The 17,929-nt window shown below is 41.0% G+C and overlaps 2 protein-coding genes across 3 annotated transcripts; one reads left to right on the forward strand and one right to left on the reverse strand.

The window, feature by feature from the left end:
* Nucleotides 1–880: 880 nt before the first annotated feature.
* Nucleotides 881–6,470, reverse strand: LOC310939661 (flavin reductase (NADPH)-like). 2 transcript variants are annotated; one of them, XM_083904470.1, is made up of 5 exons: nt 6,444–6,470; nt 3,948–4,182; nt 3,128–3,329; nt 1,773–1,937; nt 881–1,392 (listed from the first exon to the last, which is right to left on the reverse strand). In XM_083904470.1, exons 2-5 carry the CDS (start codon nt 4,080–4,082, stop codon nt 1,235–1,237), a joined length of 660 nt encoding a protein of 219 aa, XP_083760596.1. In that variant the 5' UTR covers nt 4,083–4,182; nt 6,444–6,470; the 3' UTR covers nt 881–1,234. The 2 variants fall into 2 exon arrangements, with proteins under 2 accessions (XP_083760596.1, XP_083760597.1); XM_083904471.1 differs by lacking the exon at nt 6,444–6,470 and adding an exon at nt 6,366–6,400.
* A 2,470-nt stretch (nt 6,471–8,940) lies between these two features.
* ppef2a (protein phosphatase with EF-hand domain 2a) lies at nt 8,941–17,297 on the forward strand (the record flags this gene model as incomplete). Its single annotated transcript, XM_083904977.1, has 16 exons — nt 8,941–8,992; nt 9,264–9,391; nt 9,470–9,524; nt 9,602–9,777; nt 10,162–10,276; nt 10,845–10,891; nt 11,117–11,283; nt 11,398–11,434; nt 12,161–12,310; nt 12,398–12,739; nt 14,005–14,190; nt 14,294–14,436; nt 14,723–14,829; nt 15,392–15,558; nt 15,687–15,774; nt 17,044–17,297. The coding sequence occupies 16 exons, from the start codon at nt 8,941–8,943 to the stop codon at nt 17,295–17,297; spliced, it is 2,214 nt and encodes a 737-aa protein (XP_083761103.1).
* Between the last annotated feature and the right edge of the window lie 632 nt (nt 17,298–17,929).

Consider the following 17,929-nt stretch of genomic DNA (forward strand, 5'->3'; position numbering starts at 1 on the left):
CGTTCTTGGTAGCGCTGGGCACGTTAACGCATTAACGGCAGCTAACTGCGTTAAAGACGCTAACGCACGTTAGAGCACGACGCTTAACTTTAAAAACAGACACACACGTATGCAGTACACAGGTAACACGGGTTAATGTGGTACAACGCAGCTAACGGAGCTAACTGGTAAACGGTGCCAGGACTCCGGTGTTGCGGCACGTAAAAACATAGCGTCTTTTTCCAGTCAGTCGTCATGGAAACACGTCTTGCGTTAACCTAGTGCCCAGTACTAGTTCTTAGGTCTATCAGGTCTTATGTTGTTACATTTTATTTATCTCTTGGTTTTAAAGTGCTTTTTAATAAAGTTGGATTTGGATTCCATTCTCTCTATATTCCTATATATGATCCGTCATCTGTTTCAGATTACACAGGTTACATAAGTCTAATTGAGATTAGAATCTTTTTGTCAAGGGAGACCTGGCCAAGGCGGCAGCATCTGAAAACAACACAAACAGGTCATGAATAGAAACTCACTTAGAGCAACTACGCCCATCATTAATGCCCTGAAATGTTTTAATCATGTTTCAACCATGATTTTGATTTTACTCGGACATGACACTCACTCTCGCATCTCGTTAGTCAACTATTTGAACCGTGCAGAAACAAAAGAACAGAAGTCACACCGGTGTTTTATGCACTCCTGTTGCATTCCTGAACACACCCTAGAGAACGAAAGACAAATGTTACTAAACATGTCTGTTTGCGATGGTCTCTTTTGTTTTTATTTACAGGTTTAGGGACATTTGGTGTTTCATATGTTGTGGCTTTTGCATACTTATATTTGCAGGTTCTGTCAAAGGACTGCATTTTTTTAAATGTACAATACAACAAATGAATGTTAAATTCAGTGCATCTTTTATTTAATTTACTCCAACCCGGATGCTTCATTTCATTTTGAGAAAAACAGCTGCAAGTAAAAATCGAACATACAGTACTGTACGTCACTCACTGTTGTGCCACACTGACCTCATGTGGCTGAAATTGTGTCTTACACCTTTGGTCTTTATCTAAAAGTAAATTCGTGCTTGTAAGTTTTCTTTAGCCATATAAACAAAAGTTTATGTTAAACATGAGTAGAAAAAAAACACATTGACCATAAGGCAGTTTAAGCATCATAATGTGGTACATCAGGCAGTTTGTTGGTGTGGTGCAGAGTCAAAGCAAAACACTTAAAGACTGATAAATTATTATTATTATTTGGTCGTGATGGCCACTCCCTTCTTGACCCAGGCATTGCTGCTGACTAAAGAGAGCATGAAGCGAGCCACGTCCCCTCTCGCCACCGCACCGCCTGCAGCCTGACCGTCGGTTAGCGGCACAAAGTATCCCTCGTGGGTTAGAAACTCTTGAGCTGTGAAGGTCGCAGAGAGGAGAAAACAGCGAGTGAGCGGCATCGTGACAGCAGCACGTTTTATTTGGGCCAATGAGTGGTGAAAGGCACACTGCATTTTGCCTAAATATGAGCTCAGACCTCAAGAACTAATCGCCATTTACAAAAAAAAAAAAAATGAGGCCCATTCATTATCATAACCACACAATTAAGTAATGAGAGCATGTGCTAATAAGCTTGAACTGTGGCGAAAGTGATCCTGAGGCAGTGCACGCCATTGAACAAGACTGTTAATCTAGGTTCTGTCTTCTTGGCAGCAAAACTGCTCTTTTAAACCAATGTACATTTTTAATTTGTGTTTCCCCCCTCCACCCTGTTAGCAACTGTGTGTTAGCATTGACCTGTGGCCGCCAGGTTCTTGAGTCCAGGTGGTCGTACTACGGTCCAGCTGATGTCCTCGGTCTTCTGCAGAAACTGCTCCATCTCGTACATGTTGTTCAGGACGCTTCGGATCAGCGGCAGCAGGAGGAAGCGGATGAGGTAAGGTGACTGAGTCCCAGAGTCAGCTGGGAGTGAAAAGTGGTAAAAAAAATAAAACACAACAGAGAAACTCTTGTTCCAATTTTCCTAATTTACTCCAGCATGCACTGAGGCAGAAAACTTTCCTTCACGTTTTCCAAGAGATGAATAGAAAACGGTCATGTTCTGCTATTTGAGAAGCTGAAACCAAACCAGACTGATGTAATATCTACGGCCGTGCTGCTGCTGGTGTGGCTAAAACACTACTGGAGATGACCATGAAAGGTCAATAAATGGAATGGACAGGAATTGTGAGTGCGATACGACTCAAGATATGAGAGTGAAGGGTCATTTTTATATCATTATTCTCATTTTCGTTCAAAAACATATTTAACTCGTTCACCGCCAATGACGTCTGATGATCTTTTGGTAGTTTCGTGTTTACATAGTCATAGAACACACTGTTTTGTGGGTCTTGGAAAATCAGTCAAAATGCTGTAAAACAATGAAAACGGCTAGCTGTAGGCTGTATTACGGTTTCGAATTCCGATTAATCGTTCAGCTCTAATTCTTGCTCTTGACATAAGACTAGCCACTTCAAATAAACATATGTAATGCTTATGTTTAACACATGGTAAAGGCATTAACATTTTAATTCCTTTCAATATATCAACTCTGGCTTTACGTCATCAATACACTACCATTCAAAAGTTTGGGGTCGCTTAGAAATGTCCTTATTTTTGAAGGAAAAAATATAACATTAAATCAATCAGAAATACACTCTATACATTGTTAATGTGGTAAACAACTATTCTAGCTGCAAATGTCTGGTTTTTAATGGAATATGTACATAGGTGTATAGAGGCCCATTTCCAGCAACCATCTCTCCAGTGTTCTAATGGTACATTGTGTTTGCTAATCGTGTTAGAAGGCTATTGGAGGGTTAGAACACACTTGAAAACCCTGAAAACAGTTTTGCTGGTTCTTTGACGAAAGGGCAACATTATTATTTTAATACAAATCATTATTTCTAATCTAGTCAATGTCTTGACTATATTTTCTATTCATTTTGCAACTCTTTTGATGAATAAAAGTGTGCCTTTTAATGGAAAACACAAAACAATCGTATAGGGGACTCAAACAAGAGCCTCCTTAAAGACATATCTGCTCAAAACTGGGTAGGATTAAAGAAGAGTGGATTCAAATCTTGGCGTCATATCATGAACGCTGGACTTACGCTGAGTGTACCAGGAGGTCATGGCGATGAACCTGTTGACCCGGGCTTCTTGCATGGCACCGATCACAGCTTTCATGGACAAGGTGTAGCCGGTCACCGCCGAAAAGATGGCCGGCGAAAAGCCGAGGCAGGACATGATCACGTCGTGTCCTTTGAAATGAGCCTTGAGGCTGTCGGCGGAGAAAATGTCAGCTTCCACCACCTGGAAAGAGAAAAGGGAACATTAACGATCTCTTTTATATACAATAATATTATTATTATGATAAGTGTATCCTTTTCCGCCAGAACATCTTTGGTGTCCAGTCAGGTTTTTTTTAGACACGCCTAAAAAAAATATTTACTCCATGTTTATGTCATAATTAATTTTCATAATACCTAATTTTCTCAGAGTAGAATATGATATCTGATATAAATATGTCAAAATATTCATTTTAACTTAATAAGTAATTTATATAATTTCTCATAACCGAGATTACAACGTGAACAAACAATGCAACGCATAGGGAACTTTTATTCTAATATATGTTGTGTTTATTTTTCCATAAAGAGGTACTTTTACTTTTCATAGGTGCATAGTTATTGTTTTTTAAGCAAATAATATTCAAAGAATGAACCTTTAACCTACAGAAACATTTGTAGCTCTTGTTTAGACACACAACACTTCAGTTTCATAACCACATTTTGACACTAAACAACTTTTATGATGCGAGATCACTGACTGAACTTTGAGCCCAACGTTCCGAGAGCACCAGCCTGTAAAAGTCACGCAGCACACACACACACACACACACACACACACAACCGCTCAGCGTTACATTACCTTGAGATTATCATGATGTATGGCGAGTTTCCCTGGATTCCTGACGATGGCGGTGACCGTGTGACCCTGCTGCAGAGCCTGGTTGACCAGATACTGACCGGTCTGCCCAGTGGCTCCCAGCACAGCAAGCTTCATCCTCAGACGCCGAGACACAGAGAGCTCAGTCAGGGGCTGATCAAGAGACGACGCGTTGAACGCTCTGACCTCTTTAAGTCACCGCGGGGAGGTTCCCTTCCTGTTTCGCAAGTACAAGTATAAAAGAAATTGATTATTATGGTGCAATAAAGTGGCCTTCGAAGAAGTCATCTGACAGATTGTGTGTTTTAAATGCTAAATAGAGTGCATTCATAAAGTGTTCCGATTTTCAAATTATTTTTGCCATGATTAAAGATGATCAAGAGAATTAGGAGGATTTTTGTTTCGTTTTTCACTTTATCACTTTGTCATTATGAGGATAGGGATTATTTATCTAGAGCGATGGGGGACTTCTTTTTTTATGTTTATATTTTTTCATAAACATAAGTTATGCAGGGATACTTAAGGTACTGTGTAAGACAGATCAAGATACTGTGTAATATCCTGTTTTTCACATAAATACAAACAAAGGCTAAATATGTGCCTACTGTATATTTTACCTCTAAAAAAATCTATAGGATGAATATAGGATCAAAACACAGGACTATAGTTAAAATTATACATCATTATCTGACTATGATTAGTTATTTAGACTATTAATGTCAGAAAACAGAAGGACAATGTACATCACATGTTGTTTTTGTTCAAGAATTTCATTGTGTTTGCCATCTATGGATGCAATTACATGACTTCACTGTTTCAACTCTGCAAAATAACAGACAACACAAACAACAAGGTATCATATTCATTCACCAACATTCTATGTAAACAAACAGCCCAAAAGAAAGGTTCACATCATGATTACTCAAGGAGGATAAAGTTTATCTTTTGACATTTGTCAGGGCCTAACACATGAATTCTCAGTTTGTCATCATTTGAGAAATCTTCTGAAATCTGCTGTTGTACAGGCAGAAACCCTAACCCCTGTCATGTTTTCCCCAGCTCAGTGCTAGAGACACGAAAACCTAATTGAAACCAAGCGAGCGGCAACAAAAAAAACTGTGCATCTTTGTTTGTACCAAAACTGGATCAAATTGATGATTTGTGCAGTGTGGCTAATGGCCGAGCGTCTTGGTCAGATGCTTCCGCTTCAATTCCCTGAAATGAATTTAAACATGTTCCATCTCAAAGATGTTAATGTTTGGGCCAATTACTTTGAAACTAAAACTGGTTCATGAGAAACTCTACGCAACAAACAACTGGAATACTTGTGTTTTCATTTGACTATTTTTAAATGACTGAATGCTGCCTTGTGGAGTGGTGCTCTATCTATCCATCTACTTAATCCCATTCATAGAAAGTGAGTAAGTAACTAGTCATTTTTATTTATATAGCACCTTTCACAGATGTGGAATCAAGAATCAAGTAAAAAATACATAAAATACAGACAGCGTACATTAAAACACAGGTTTTTAAAAACAGGAAACCACAACTGATACAAAGTAAGGGAAACACAGTTCTACTTTCAGGACAAAAAGAACAGGGACAAGCTTTGTGAAAACACACATACACTCAACGCCATTTACTGCTCCATTTAATAATCTGAGCAGATGATGCGCTGTGTACACTCACTGAAAATGCTCTTTTATGTGTTATGTGTTGATATGTCATGATACAAGTGTTTGTGTATATCTATGCATGTGATGCGAGTTAGTGTGTGTAGGAAGTGGATGATGTCATGTGTATGACACACTGTGATGCTTTTATATGAATGAAGAACATACAGGAAAATAAAGCTATTTCAATTTGACTTTGTTGGAGTAAGAACTGAATGCAGGACAGTTATGATAGACAGTATTAGTAGTACTGTGTACATCGGGGTTATCTGTTGTGTATGTTACCTCTGTGTGTTTACATGGACACTAATCATTGACCTAATTGAGTCATTATTTGGATTATGATACGTTTATGTCCAGCTAAGACAATATTCCATTCATGTTCCTGCATGTTTTCATGTTACACTTTTAAAAATACACTTATTTTGACTCTCATTCATTTGCTATATAGCCTCTTTTAATTGAATTAACCTGTTGAGCGAGGACACTGAACATTCTGAAGCAAAAAGCGCAGTATATGTTGTGTATTTATGTTAAGAAAATAGTGAGTATACGGCAGTCTTAATCAGATTAACATCAGCATGATGTTGCTGTCCATGTAAACACAGTCATGGACTTCAATAGTAAACGCCTTTTTCGGGAAAACGAAGCCTTGTTGTTAACTACTGAGCGGGACAACACAAACAAATGCAGTACAAACAAACTCCACGCGTCGCGCTATATTTACCTAAAACAAATATTAGTTTATATCATTAAGACAACCTTGCAGCCGTTAACAGAGCAAACTGAAATAACAACAACTCACTTCCGCTTTGTCCACGACCACGTCCCATCCGGAAAGGAGGTGTTCAAGAGCACCTCGGCTCAGTTGTGTTTATAACGCAACAGTCTTCAAAACGTTGACCAACAATTATTATAGCAGCTGATCGACATTAAATAATTTCAAAAACAAACCTCTGTGGCTCGACTACTCTTTTATTAAACACGCTGCACATTAGACGCCACACCATTCTCATTATACTCGCTGCTGTTTTGAAAGAGGGAAATAATACACAGAACACGAAAATACACTTTGAGTTTAGTCAACAAAATATTTCACTCCACCGTGCTCACCTTATGTCATGATTGACAACCAGCAACCAGTGAACTGGGGACAGCAGTCATTTATAGTGACACACTAATCATCAACCATGTGCCAATCCCAGCATTAAATCAACACTTAATGAATAAGCACAACTTTGGCTCCTACAATAATAGTGAACATTCAAATACGTTTGGCTTTGGTTTTTAAGAAATGTATTGGGTTAACTCATAAATGATCATGATATAGATTAAGGAAACGTGATACAGGTAGTTTATTCACACTTTAAAATTGAGTGTACAGTGCACAAACTCTATTCATGAGTATGTATGTGGGAAAGGACATATCTTACAAAGAGAGCATACTGTGAGACGATAGTCTCAATTTCAGGAGTTAATTACTCTAATTAAGGAGAATATTCTGCTTATAGCTCAAAGTTATTAGAGTTCCTGTTTGCAGCTAATGGATGCAGTCGTTATCTTGCTGTCAGTAAATGGTATAACGTGGTAAGTGATACCTAAAAGTCTTTGTGCATTGTGTCATTTTGGTTGAGACATGTCTCCAACAGTATATCCTCCAGACAGAATCAGCAACAACCTCCACTGTCTGTGCACAGTGTGTCTGTATTGTAGATGTTCCATTCCTGGATCTTGGACATTGTCCACAGCAGAAATGCTGAAGAAGAACTAAAAAAATAAAAGGCTTGCACATCAAACATCCGTTTAGACATCAACGTGGGTGGAACTCGCCCATGAGCTATAGCTGGGCAGGGAGTTATTAGCAATGGTTGTACACAATCCAGCACTTGTCTGTCTGTTTTTTATTTGGTGCTCTAACTAGGAAGTGGTGTCAGATTTTTTTTAAATTACAAACCTTCTGATTTTTCAACCTCTTTAATGTGAATATTTTCTGTTTTCTTTGCTCCATATAACAAAGAAATCTTTAAAACTGAATCATTTTGGTTTGTGGACAAAACAAGACATTCAGAAACATCATCCTTTCCAGGTTTGGTAGTAAAGAAGTACTCGATTAATCAAAAAAAAACAACACCTGTACACTTGCAAAAACAAAGAAACAGATGTTGATCTCCCTCCTGCCATGTACACGATGTTTACGTGCATCTTCCTATATAAAGACCAGTCTAGCCGCATCAAGTCATTAGCTCAAGTAATCCACTTGTAGCTCGGTGACTTGATTTAGCGATCACACCGAGGACTTTAAGGCTCAACCGCAGCTTCAGCACGTGGGAAACCTCACAGCGGAAAAAGATTCACACATGAAGCCTCTGTGGTGAGATACTGGCTATTGGTGCCGTTCATCTGCCTACAATGACCTGTCTGGTTGACATCGAGCAGTTCTTAACTTGATCCTAGAGTGACTGGTGGAGTATGAAAGAGAGCAAATTGCTGTTTAAATACCTGCTGACACACAGCACTGACAGCCAAACAACCTGGGAACTGGTGACTGGATAGTAGGAGGTGACCACGTAAGTAAAAATATGCAGGAAGTCTAATTTTCCCAAAATGTGTTTAAATGTTTATTGTAGTTTACTTTAGTTTACTGTTTATTTTAGTTCACTGCTTCATATTCCTATTATTCGTATGGGTAATGAATTGTATCTCCTCTGATTGGATGACCTCGGTCTAAAACAAAATATCTTTGTGTGACGAAAGCCACCCATCTGTTCTTTTAAATAGGTCAAAAGCAGCCCTGCCAAACAAGAAATACAATTCATAGATGTTTGAGATTTGAATCCCTGATATATGATTGGGTTTGACGAAATGTTAAAGTGCGTTCGGCCATGTTTTAATTCTCAATGCAATTGGCTGCATGTGAAGATTATAGAGTTTTACAGATCGCTTTATGTAAGCCTTAGAATAGAATTCAAGCAAATACAGTCCACCTTAGGATTGAGGCCATCAAGGTTGAGAATCGCCAGGTAATGAGATTAAAAAGACACACAGTCCTCCAGCTTCAGCTCCACTGCTGCTGCCGCGCTCAACTTCCCACTCTGTGAATGAAGAAGGCAGATTGTGAATGAAACGTGCCGTGAACCTGCACCTCAGTCGGTGAATGTGTACTCAGATTTATAGCACTCCAAATGTATGAGTTCCCAAAGAAAAATTACAATTTAACACAATCTGAGGTGCTTTTGGGGCTGTATTTTCAGTCATTTGCAGTGATTTAAACTTTTGTTTGATATTTTTGAACAGAAACAGACATGGGATGTGGCGTCTCAAAGTCCGACCAGTTCCATAAACAATCCAGAAAAGGTAACCGAGACTGATGTTGTGTCAGTTGTTTCACAGTACAATACTCTGTACTCTGTGTGATGTCTAAATACTGTACTAAAATCTGTGCTTCCTTCTCTTCTGCTGCACGCAGCCGTGACAAGTAAGCCTAAGCAAAAAACTGTCCAACCTAAGCAAAAAACTGTCAGATATTTTACTTTGGTAGATGCAAAGTAAACAAACCATGTTCACTGTGAAACGCTGGTCATCATCTACCGACAGTTCCTCTAATTCTCCTCTGTCTGTGTGTCAGCTTTAAGAGCCGCTGTCCTGATTCAGAGATGGTACCGTCAGTACGTAGCTCGGACAGAAATGAGACGCAGATACACCTGGAACATCTTCCAGTCCATCGAATACTCTGGAGAACAGGCTCAGATAAAGGTGAAAAGTCTCACAGAGTGTCTACTTCCATTGTCTGCTATATAGAGTTTCAACATCTCATCTCTCTTTCTCGTGCAGCTTTATAACTTCCTCGGCTACCTCATGGACAATTTCACGCCATCGAGCAACGAGCGTAAGATTTCACATCGCTGACAAACTGTCGCTTCGTTTGAAGTCGAATCTCTGATTTTTGAGCCCGTTGTCTTCCAGGGAATTTGATCTCGCACATCTTCAGAGAGAATGAAGTTTGTCGCGATGCAGAGTGGGAGAGGTACTTCTGCTTCGAGAACATCGAGGTGCCAGAGATTTACTCGGGACCTCATCTCACATTCCCGCTCACGGTGGAGCAGGCAGTTGGGCTGGTGGAGGCCTTCAGGAACAAGAAAGTAGGTGCCACGACAGTCGAGTCCCTCGAATATCGACCTGTGACACGGTGCTTGTCTCATTTCTGACTACTTTTGATTCAGTATGATGGAAAAACTCCACTTACAGCATCAAATGCAGCAGGTTTAGATGTCAGTGAAACATTGTTTGACCTATGTCTTAGGTCAATAAGACAATTTAAAGGTCTCAAGTCATTTGCAAATATCCATTGGTGCCAATCGCAGCTGATGTAGGGCAAAAGGTGGGGTTCACCCTGGACAAGTCGCCAGCCATTCACTTTCACACCTACAGTCAATAGAGTGTCCAATTTGCCTAATCCGAAATTGTTCCCATGATGTTTCTATGACCTTAAAACCTTCTTGCTGACAAGTCTGTTCTCCCAGTAGCAGCTGCACTCACGCTACGTCCTCCAGCTGCTGCTGGAGACGTGGAAACAGCTCCGGATGTTGCCAAACATCAACCGCATCTCAACCTGCCACAGTAAAGAAATCACTATTTGTGGTGAGATAAAATAATTTTTTATCATTTTCTGTTTTTAACCCTTTAAGGTACTACTCAACCATTTGATCATCGACCACACTTTAAGTCACTATATCTCATTGAAAAATTGCATCAAGCTGAACTCACTAACACTAAATGAATGTGACTTGTTCTGAATGTTGTACTTTATGAATTATGGAAACCAGGTTTATTATCAACAGACGTCACAACCGTTTGGTAGAGCCCTGTAAATACTGTAGGGTCCAATTTAAAATAAATATATATATATATAAGTATATATTGATTGTCGTTATTGTTATCATAAGTAAATAAAATAAAATAATAATTGCTTTTTTCTTGGTGCGAACCTTAATGTGTTAATGATTGATTTTTGGCCCTTTAAGATAAGGGTGATTGTGAATGAGGGAACATCTTGAAAAGAAGAGAAAACATACTCAAAGTAAAAATAGATTGTTGCAGCTCTGATCACCCCATCCCAACCCCTTAGTCTATGAATTTAAGCAGATTTAGACATGTGGACTGGGTTAATATATCATATATCATTTATATATATTTTTTTTCATTACAGGTGATTTGCATGGCCAACTGGAAGACCTGCTGCTGGTTTTCTACAAGGTCAGAACCTCATCTTTTAAAATTACATTTCTTTGAATGAATGCAGATGAGGCAGCAAATGATCAAATATGTTGCCAGTTTATCATACACTTGTGAAGAGGTGTTCTCCATGTGTTTCCCTTCTGAACTTAAGTGTTAGGTGAACATAAAAATAGTAGTGTATCTATTTTTATGTAGCTTAATAGCTTAACGCAGCTTCCCTCTTCACGCTTGTTGACGCTCTAGAACGGCATGCCGTCCTTGGACAAACCCTACGTGTTTAATGGAGATTTTGTAGACCGAGGCAAAGACTCCATCGAGATCCTCCTCATCCTGTTTGCATTCCTGCTTCTCTATCCGAGTGACGTCTACCTCAACCGAGGAAACCACGAGGACCACATAGTCAACCTGAGGTAAAACACAGTGGAGCCTCATTTGTCAGCTGAATTCTTGTCCTCCTTTATGAAGTAGTAAATAAATGAAAATATATTTAACTTGCTTCCTTTGTGTCTTTGGCTGGGAATTAGATACGGCTTCACAAAGGAGGTGTTGACTAAATACAAGGTAGGTTTATGTCGTGTCATTTATCTCTTGATACACGTATTTATTTTGTCTACTGCTTGGAACCAAGGTGTGTCCTTATCTGTACGTAATCATTCAACTTTGCGTAACACATTTCCCATGGATCCTGAGGAAGGCTGACAATAAAACGCCAGCCATTCCTCTTTCTTAAGAGGATTTGAGGTCATTAAACCTGCTGAATGCAAGACATATGACGCTGTTCGTGTCTTCCTCGTGAGTCAGGGAGGTCGAGGTGTTCCAAAGACACTGGTCACTTTAATGTCCGGCAACATGGTCAGTGCTAATTTTATGTAATACTTTTGTATTTTTTATTAAGAAGTAATAAAAGCATCTATAATCTACAGCAGGGGTTCTCAAAGGTTTGATACCTGAGGGCCAATTTAGGAACCCAACATTGGACTGAGGGCTGCCAAAGGAAAAACAAGGGAAAAAAAGAGAAAGAAATCCTATTTGTAATAATTTTAATGAGCAGATTGCAGTTCTACAGTTTACACTTATTGGTCTGTATCCAGTAATGTCAAATGAATATTGGAATGAAGTAGAAAAGAATGAAGAAAAGAATGAATCCTGGATTAAAACTATCAACTGTAATTCATTGCGGGCCGCTAGAAATGTTTCTGCGGGCCGCCATTGGCTCGCGGGCCGCACTTTGAGAACCGATGATCTACAGTATGTTGTCTATGTAATCTGGTTGTGTTTCTCCTCCAGCTGCACGGCAAACGGATCCTGAAGCTGTTGCAGAAGATTTTCAGCTGGTTGCCATTAGCGACAGTGATCGACCAAAAAGTGCTGGTGCTCCACGGAGGGATCTCGGACTCCACTGACCTTAGTGTCATTGCCAGAGTGGACAGACACAAAGTGAGGAGATTGAGGAGATTGTGCTTTAATGTCATGTTTTTGAATCAAGAGACATCCCCTGACATCCGCTCCTCTGTTTGTGTCCAGTACGTTTCAGCACTGAGGCCTCCAAAGAGGAGGCACGTGAGCTCGGCGAGGTCGTCAATCGACTCGGACATGGACGACGAAGTCTGGTCGGCCAACAGGTTCCTGCGTCGCAGAAGCTCCCTCGTATATCCCAAACCTCTGGGAGCCCGCAGCAGCTTCCACAACTGCTCGCTGCAGGACTTCTCCGACCGCATCAAAGTGAACATGGAGAACGAGCTGGACATGAACAGGAGGAGACCGTCCACGTTCATCTGTGGGATCAACAGTTCAGAAGAGAACCAGGAGGCCGCTACTGTGTCGGAGTCCGTCAACAGTGACACTGCCAACGAAGAGTGGAAACAGGTGAGGAACAAACGCTGAAATACAAAGGCACGTGGACTGACGTAGACAGAGATAAACGCTCCATCAGTAATCAACGCTCACCTCGGAGCAGGCGCTATAGGACACTGACTGCGTGAGCTTTAACCGGCTCTAATCCACTGCGTCATTAATCCCTATGGCGTCATCACCTTAAGCGAAAGCTCTAAAAGTGAGAGGTTCCATGTGGCACTGACACTTGGTGGTGGTTCAGCTCCAACAATGCTCACGCACAGCATATGACTCTAGGATGCATTGGTTTAGTTATTAAAGGGGCCGTTCACTTTATTTTTTTTCTTTCGAGTTTAGTTGTACCAGGTACTTACAGATAACATGTACACTATCTTTAGGCTATCTGCTGTGTTTGAAATTCTGCCTGCGTGTCTCTAGCTGCTCCTCAGCACAGGGAAAAAGTAGAGTGAATTCATCTGTATGGAAGGTCCTGCCTATGTGCCTTCATACAAATACTGTACCTTATACAACCAAACAATGAAAAATCTTTACTTATACAGACACTGCGTACAAATGGAGCTTTGGCCAACCACTGCCTGACCAAATACTCACTAAACTCAACTTGCCATTAACTTGATTATTGCAGGCATTCAAGGCTGTGGGGATAAGGAATCAACTGTGGCGTTGGGTTAATTGAATAAGCTTTCTGCATTATCACAACAATTATTACTGCTATTATTTCAATTCACAGTTCCATTCATTTTTTTGTCAAGATGATGGAGTTGGACCAATGTGTTAAGTCGTCTAAGAGAACCCAAATACTCTTTACTCATTGGCTGCCAATGATGTCTGATGAAAGATGAGAGTCTCCTCTTTCTTTTGGTAGTGTCGGTGTTTACATAGTCAAAGAACACACTGTTTTGTGGGTCTTGGAAAATCAGTAAAAATGCTGTAAAACACTTGGCTCTGGCAACTTGGGACTGGCAGCCAATGAGTTAATGGGGGTAAAGGTCTGGACAGTAATCCAGGTGTGAAAATATTGAATTCTGCTCCCTGAATGAACAATTTCAGCCCCTATGAATCCTGACACTGTCATCTTGGAATATGCTCAAAAACCTGGCCGTTCACTATATTTAGGTCGACAGCTGACCTTATTTTTGGTCACATAATGTTTGTGAACCAAGACCTAACCAAACGAAAAACAACCCCCAGACCATAACACTGCCCTGACTGGCTTGTCGTCGTGTGACCTTCTTTCTATCAGTGGCTTTAGAAATGTCGTTCCCGTGTGTCTCCAGATCCTGGATTTGCTGTGGAGTGACCCGATGACCCCGGAAGGCTGCATACCCAATGAAGTGCGAGGAGGAGGCTGCTACTGGGGCCCTGACGTCACCGAGGACTTTCTGAACAGACACAATCTGCAGCTCATCATCCGCTCGCACGAGTGCAAACAAGAAGGATACGAGTTTTGCCACAACCGCAAGGTGACACTGGCACTTCAATAATCCCACATTTTCTGCATTTTAGGCTGAATAACTGGTGAAATGCACTAAAACGTCAAAACTCTTCATTCCTCATGTACTGCAGGTGCTCACTCTGTTCTCTGCCTCCAATTACTACGACGTGGGGAGCAACAGGGGTGCCTATGTCAAAATGGGTCCAGACCTTTTTCCTTATATGATTCAGTACCAGGCCAGCAGCATGACCCGAGAACTCAGCGTTGGACAAAGGTAGAAAATTCAAACCAGGAAGTGTTCATGTCATCAACACAACATCAAAAATGTATATATGAGATATCATAGAGACAATAAAAAACACACTTTGTTATCCGATGTTCATCACAGCAATTTTAGTATTTGGTCGTAACAGAATCTGATAAAAATGGAGACGTTTTGAATTTTCAAATAAAGTTTTAGATCCAAAATTTGATCCAAAAACACAAGCTCTTTTCATTTTGTTTTTCTTAAATGTGCCTTCAGTGCTGCTTTTGTGATACGATTTTTATCTCGTCTGCAGTGTTGGACGAACCGAGCGCTCGGCCCTCAAAGTCCTGCGGGAACAGTTGTTTGCGCACAAGTCTGACCTCATTTGTGCCTTCAAGAAGTACGACAGTGGCGGCACAGGTGCGTGTTGTGATTTTCTGTGATTCGTTTCACTATTCAGTGGATTCAGGTGTTATTTCATTATTCAGTGTGTTCTTTCCTGTTCTCACCATGTTCTCAAAGGTCCGTATCTGAATAGGGAGAAATATGAGCTCACACCTTTGGGCTTTGTGAAGAGGAAAAACAACCCATTCAGGAAAAAAAACAACAAGAGAATAGTTTCAAAAGATAGTTTCATAGAAACCTCAGCTACAACGCTTTCTTTGTTGATTTATTGGCCCTTGTTCTTCGTGTAAATAGGGTATAAGTATGAAATGTGTTGCTCTTTTTGGTCAAACTGGACTAAATGCTTCATACAGTGTTCATTAGTAGTCTGTAATGAAGCATAATTTAACCTTCAGCAGGTAGTTTCAAGATGCAACACTGTAGCAATAGTGGAAACTAATTAAAGAGATTCAAGTTCGAGTTGCATGAAGTATTTCTGCATTCATACAGTACTTGATATCCCAAATTACATTTGGCATCTGGTGTAACAGATTACAAAAGTGTCTTCTAATGTTAACTTCTGCTTTTGTTGGATCAGGTTTTGTGTCTCCTACTGACTGGGCCTCTGCAGTGGAGAGTGTGATGCACCTCAATCTGCCGTGGAGGACGCTGCGCTGTCAGCTGGTCACGTGCAAGACCGGCGACGGCATGATAGACTACCACGAATGGTTCAACGAGCTCGCCATCAAAGGACCAAACACAGATGTAAGTATTAAAGTATATAAACCTAACAAGTCTGAACAAGTAATGCAATAACAAGTTAAGTCAGTTTAGATCAGGCTGTGCCAAAAGTGTCTTTTCTCTCTTAATTTCCATCATGTCCCCTTTTGCAGCACATTGACCAGAGTCTGCTGGAGACGCTCTATCGCCACCGCTCCACCTTGGAGACCATCTTCAGGATCGTAGACACGGACAACTCGGGTAAAGATGTTTATCCCATCAACTGAAACAACTGGAAACGCAAATACAATGTTTCTGTTTTTAAGAGAGGACGTAAATTGTTCCTCTCTTCCTGTATAAGAGTAATAATTGCTTTTAAAATGCTTAAATGGCCTTAGCATAACACTCTATTTGTAGGCTTCAGTGGTGATTGATTGGCTGTCACTGACTCACTTGTGCCAAGTAACCAATCAGTGAGGGCTGTGGGCGGGACATTGTTACACAACCAAGATAGTGGTGACTTCAGGTAGAGACGGCTGCATCAGAGCCAAAGGAGCACGTTTTAAAATACATTAATTCATTATATTGGTTATCGGTGAAAGAAATGGCCGATGCCGATGATCGCAAACATGCCGAATATTGGCCGCAATTATCCGCCAGTCCGACAATTGGTCGATCCCTTATGTACATTACACTCTTAGAAATAAGGGTTCCAAAAGGGTCCTTCTACAAGGGCTGAGGTTCTACCTGGAACCATTTGCTTCTGAAAAACCCTTTCCCAAAGAAAGGGTTTTTCAAGGGTTCTTGGTAACACTAATGGTTCCAGTAAGAACCATTTTGATCCAGAGAACTCTTTAAAACCCCTTTCCTGAATAAAGTGTTTTAAAAGGGTTCTTGGTGGAACCGTCCAAAAGGTTCTACCTGGAGCCAAAAAGGGTTCTCCTATGAGGACAAGCCGAAGAACCTTTTATGGTTCTACTGAGCACTTTTATTTCTAAGAATGTAGGCAAGGGGCTTGAGTCCATATGTTTCAATAGAAGCCTGAATGGATGTGCGTTTCACAACAAGAAGAAGCAAGCAGCAAGAAGAGTGTTTACATCCCTTTAAGGCCACCGTAGTAGTTCCCTGACACGCTTAGATACAGGAGGAGTGAGCAGAGTCCTCTGTTTGTTACAATCTGCAGTGTAACCATTAGATGTCACTCATGATTACACACTTAACCTTTAAAAACGAGGGGAAAAAGGTTGTGGTGTTGTCAACACCATGACCTCCTGACACTCAGACACCAGTGAGTGATGATTTGGTTCAAGTGTGTCAGAGCTTTACGTTAGCTGCACTTGTTGTAGTTCGTCCTCCATAAGCCTCCTCTTGTGGTGTGCAAAACAGGCGATGACAGGTTCCGGCATCCTGAATCCTCCTAGATGAGGATTAACCCACTGATCTACTGCTCACTCCATCCCCCCCACCACCACTGACTACACACACAGTCACTGTAGTATATCACATAACATTTAACCTCTCCCTCGTCAGGCTTCATCACCATCGAGGACTTCCGGCAGACTTGGAAGCTGCTGAGCGTCTACTTAAAGATGGCGATCACGGATGAAGCCATCTCTGACCTGGCCGTGACCATCGACAGCAACCAAGACGGCAGCATCGACATCGACGAGTTCATGGAGGCCTTTCGCCTCACAGACAAGAAGAGCCGGTTGGAGCGAGGCCGCAGCATGTTCATGGGCACAGCCACCGAACTCACCAAGCTGGACGAGGACCACTCTGTTTGAGACAGAAGAGAGGGACTCGTCACCGGTGAGGTGGCAGATGGGAGGGGCGGGGAGATGCAGCCGACGCAGGCTGCTTTACTGACGCACACTGAGAAGTAGCAATGCGCCTGAGCGACAGCTGTGTGGAAGGCATGGGATCAGGATGAGGATGTTGAAGAGCGTATGTTCATTTCATTTGCTGAGGGAAGTGTGGGTCAAAATGCAACCTCATGCACAAGCACTTACAGCTTCTGTGGTTACGTAAAAGTAGTTTATAAACAGTAACCAAAAGGGCATCGTACTTAGACTACGTCATTATCACATATTTGTATGCATATATATCATTATTTTTGACAAAGATATAAAATAAAGATTTTAAAAAAGGTGGCAAACTGACTGCAATTTTTATTTTAGGGTAAAAAAAAATTGATGCATGATGCAACTCAAGCTTATTTTTATTATCTGAAACATTTTTTAATTACTGGATTTGTGGCAGTCCACATTGATTGGAGGAGTCGTTAGCGCTCTTGCCTTTGCAAGAAGATCCAGTTTCGCGACCCAGTTGGAACAAGGGCCTTTCTGCACAGAGTTTGCATGTTCTCCCCATGTGTGTGGGTTTTCTCTGGGTTCTCCAGCTTCCTCCCACAGTCCAA

This window comes from Microchirus variegatus, assembly GCF_963457635.1.
Source record: "Microchirus variegatus genome assembly, chromosome: 18".
In the NCBI taxonomy this organism is placed as follows: domain Eukaryota; kingdom Metazoa; phylum Chordata; class Actinopteri; order Pleuronectiformes; family Soleidae; genus Microchirus; species Microchirus variegatus.

Excerpts from the sequence above, each read along its gene's own strand:
- LOC310939661 (XM_083904470.1), bottom strand. The coding sequence starts at position 4,082 with ATGAAGCTTGCTGTGCTGGGAGCCACTGGGCAGACCGGTCAGTATCTG. Across the intron at positions 3,330-3,947 it reads TACATCATGATAATCTCAAG|GTGGTGGAAGCTGACATTTT; the intron begins GTAATGTAACGC and ends TTCTCTTTCCAG. Across the intron at positions 1,393-1,772 it reads CAAGAACCTGGCGGCCACAG|CTCAAGAGTTTCTAACCCAC; the intron begins GTCAATGCTAAC and ends CGACCTTCACAG.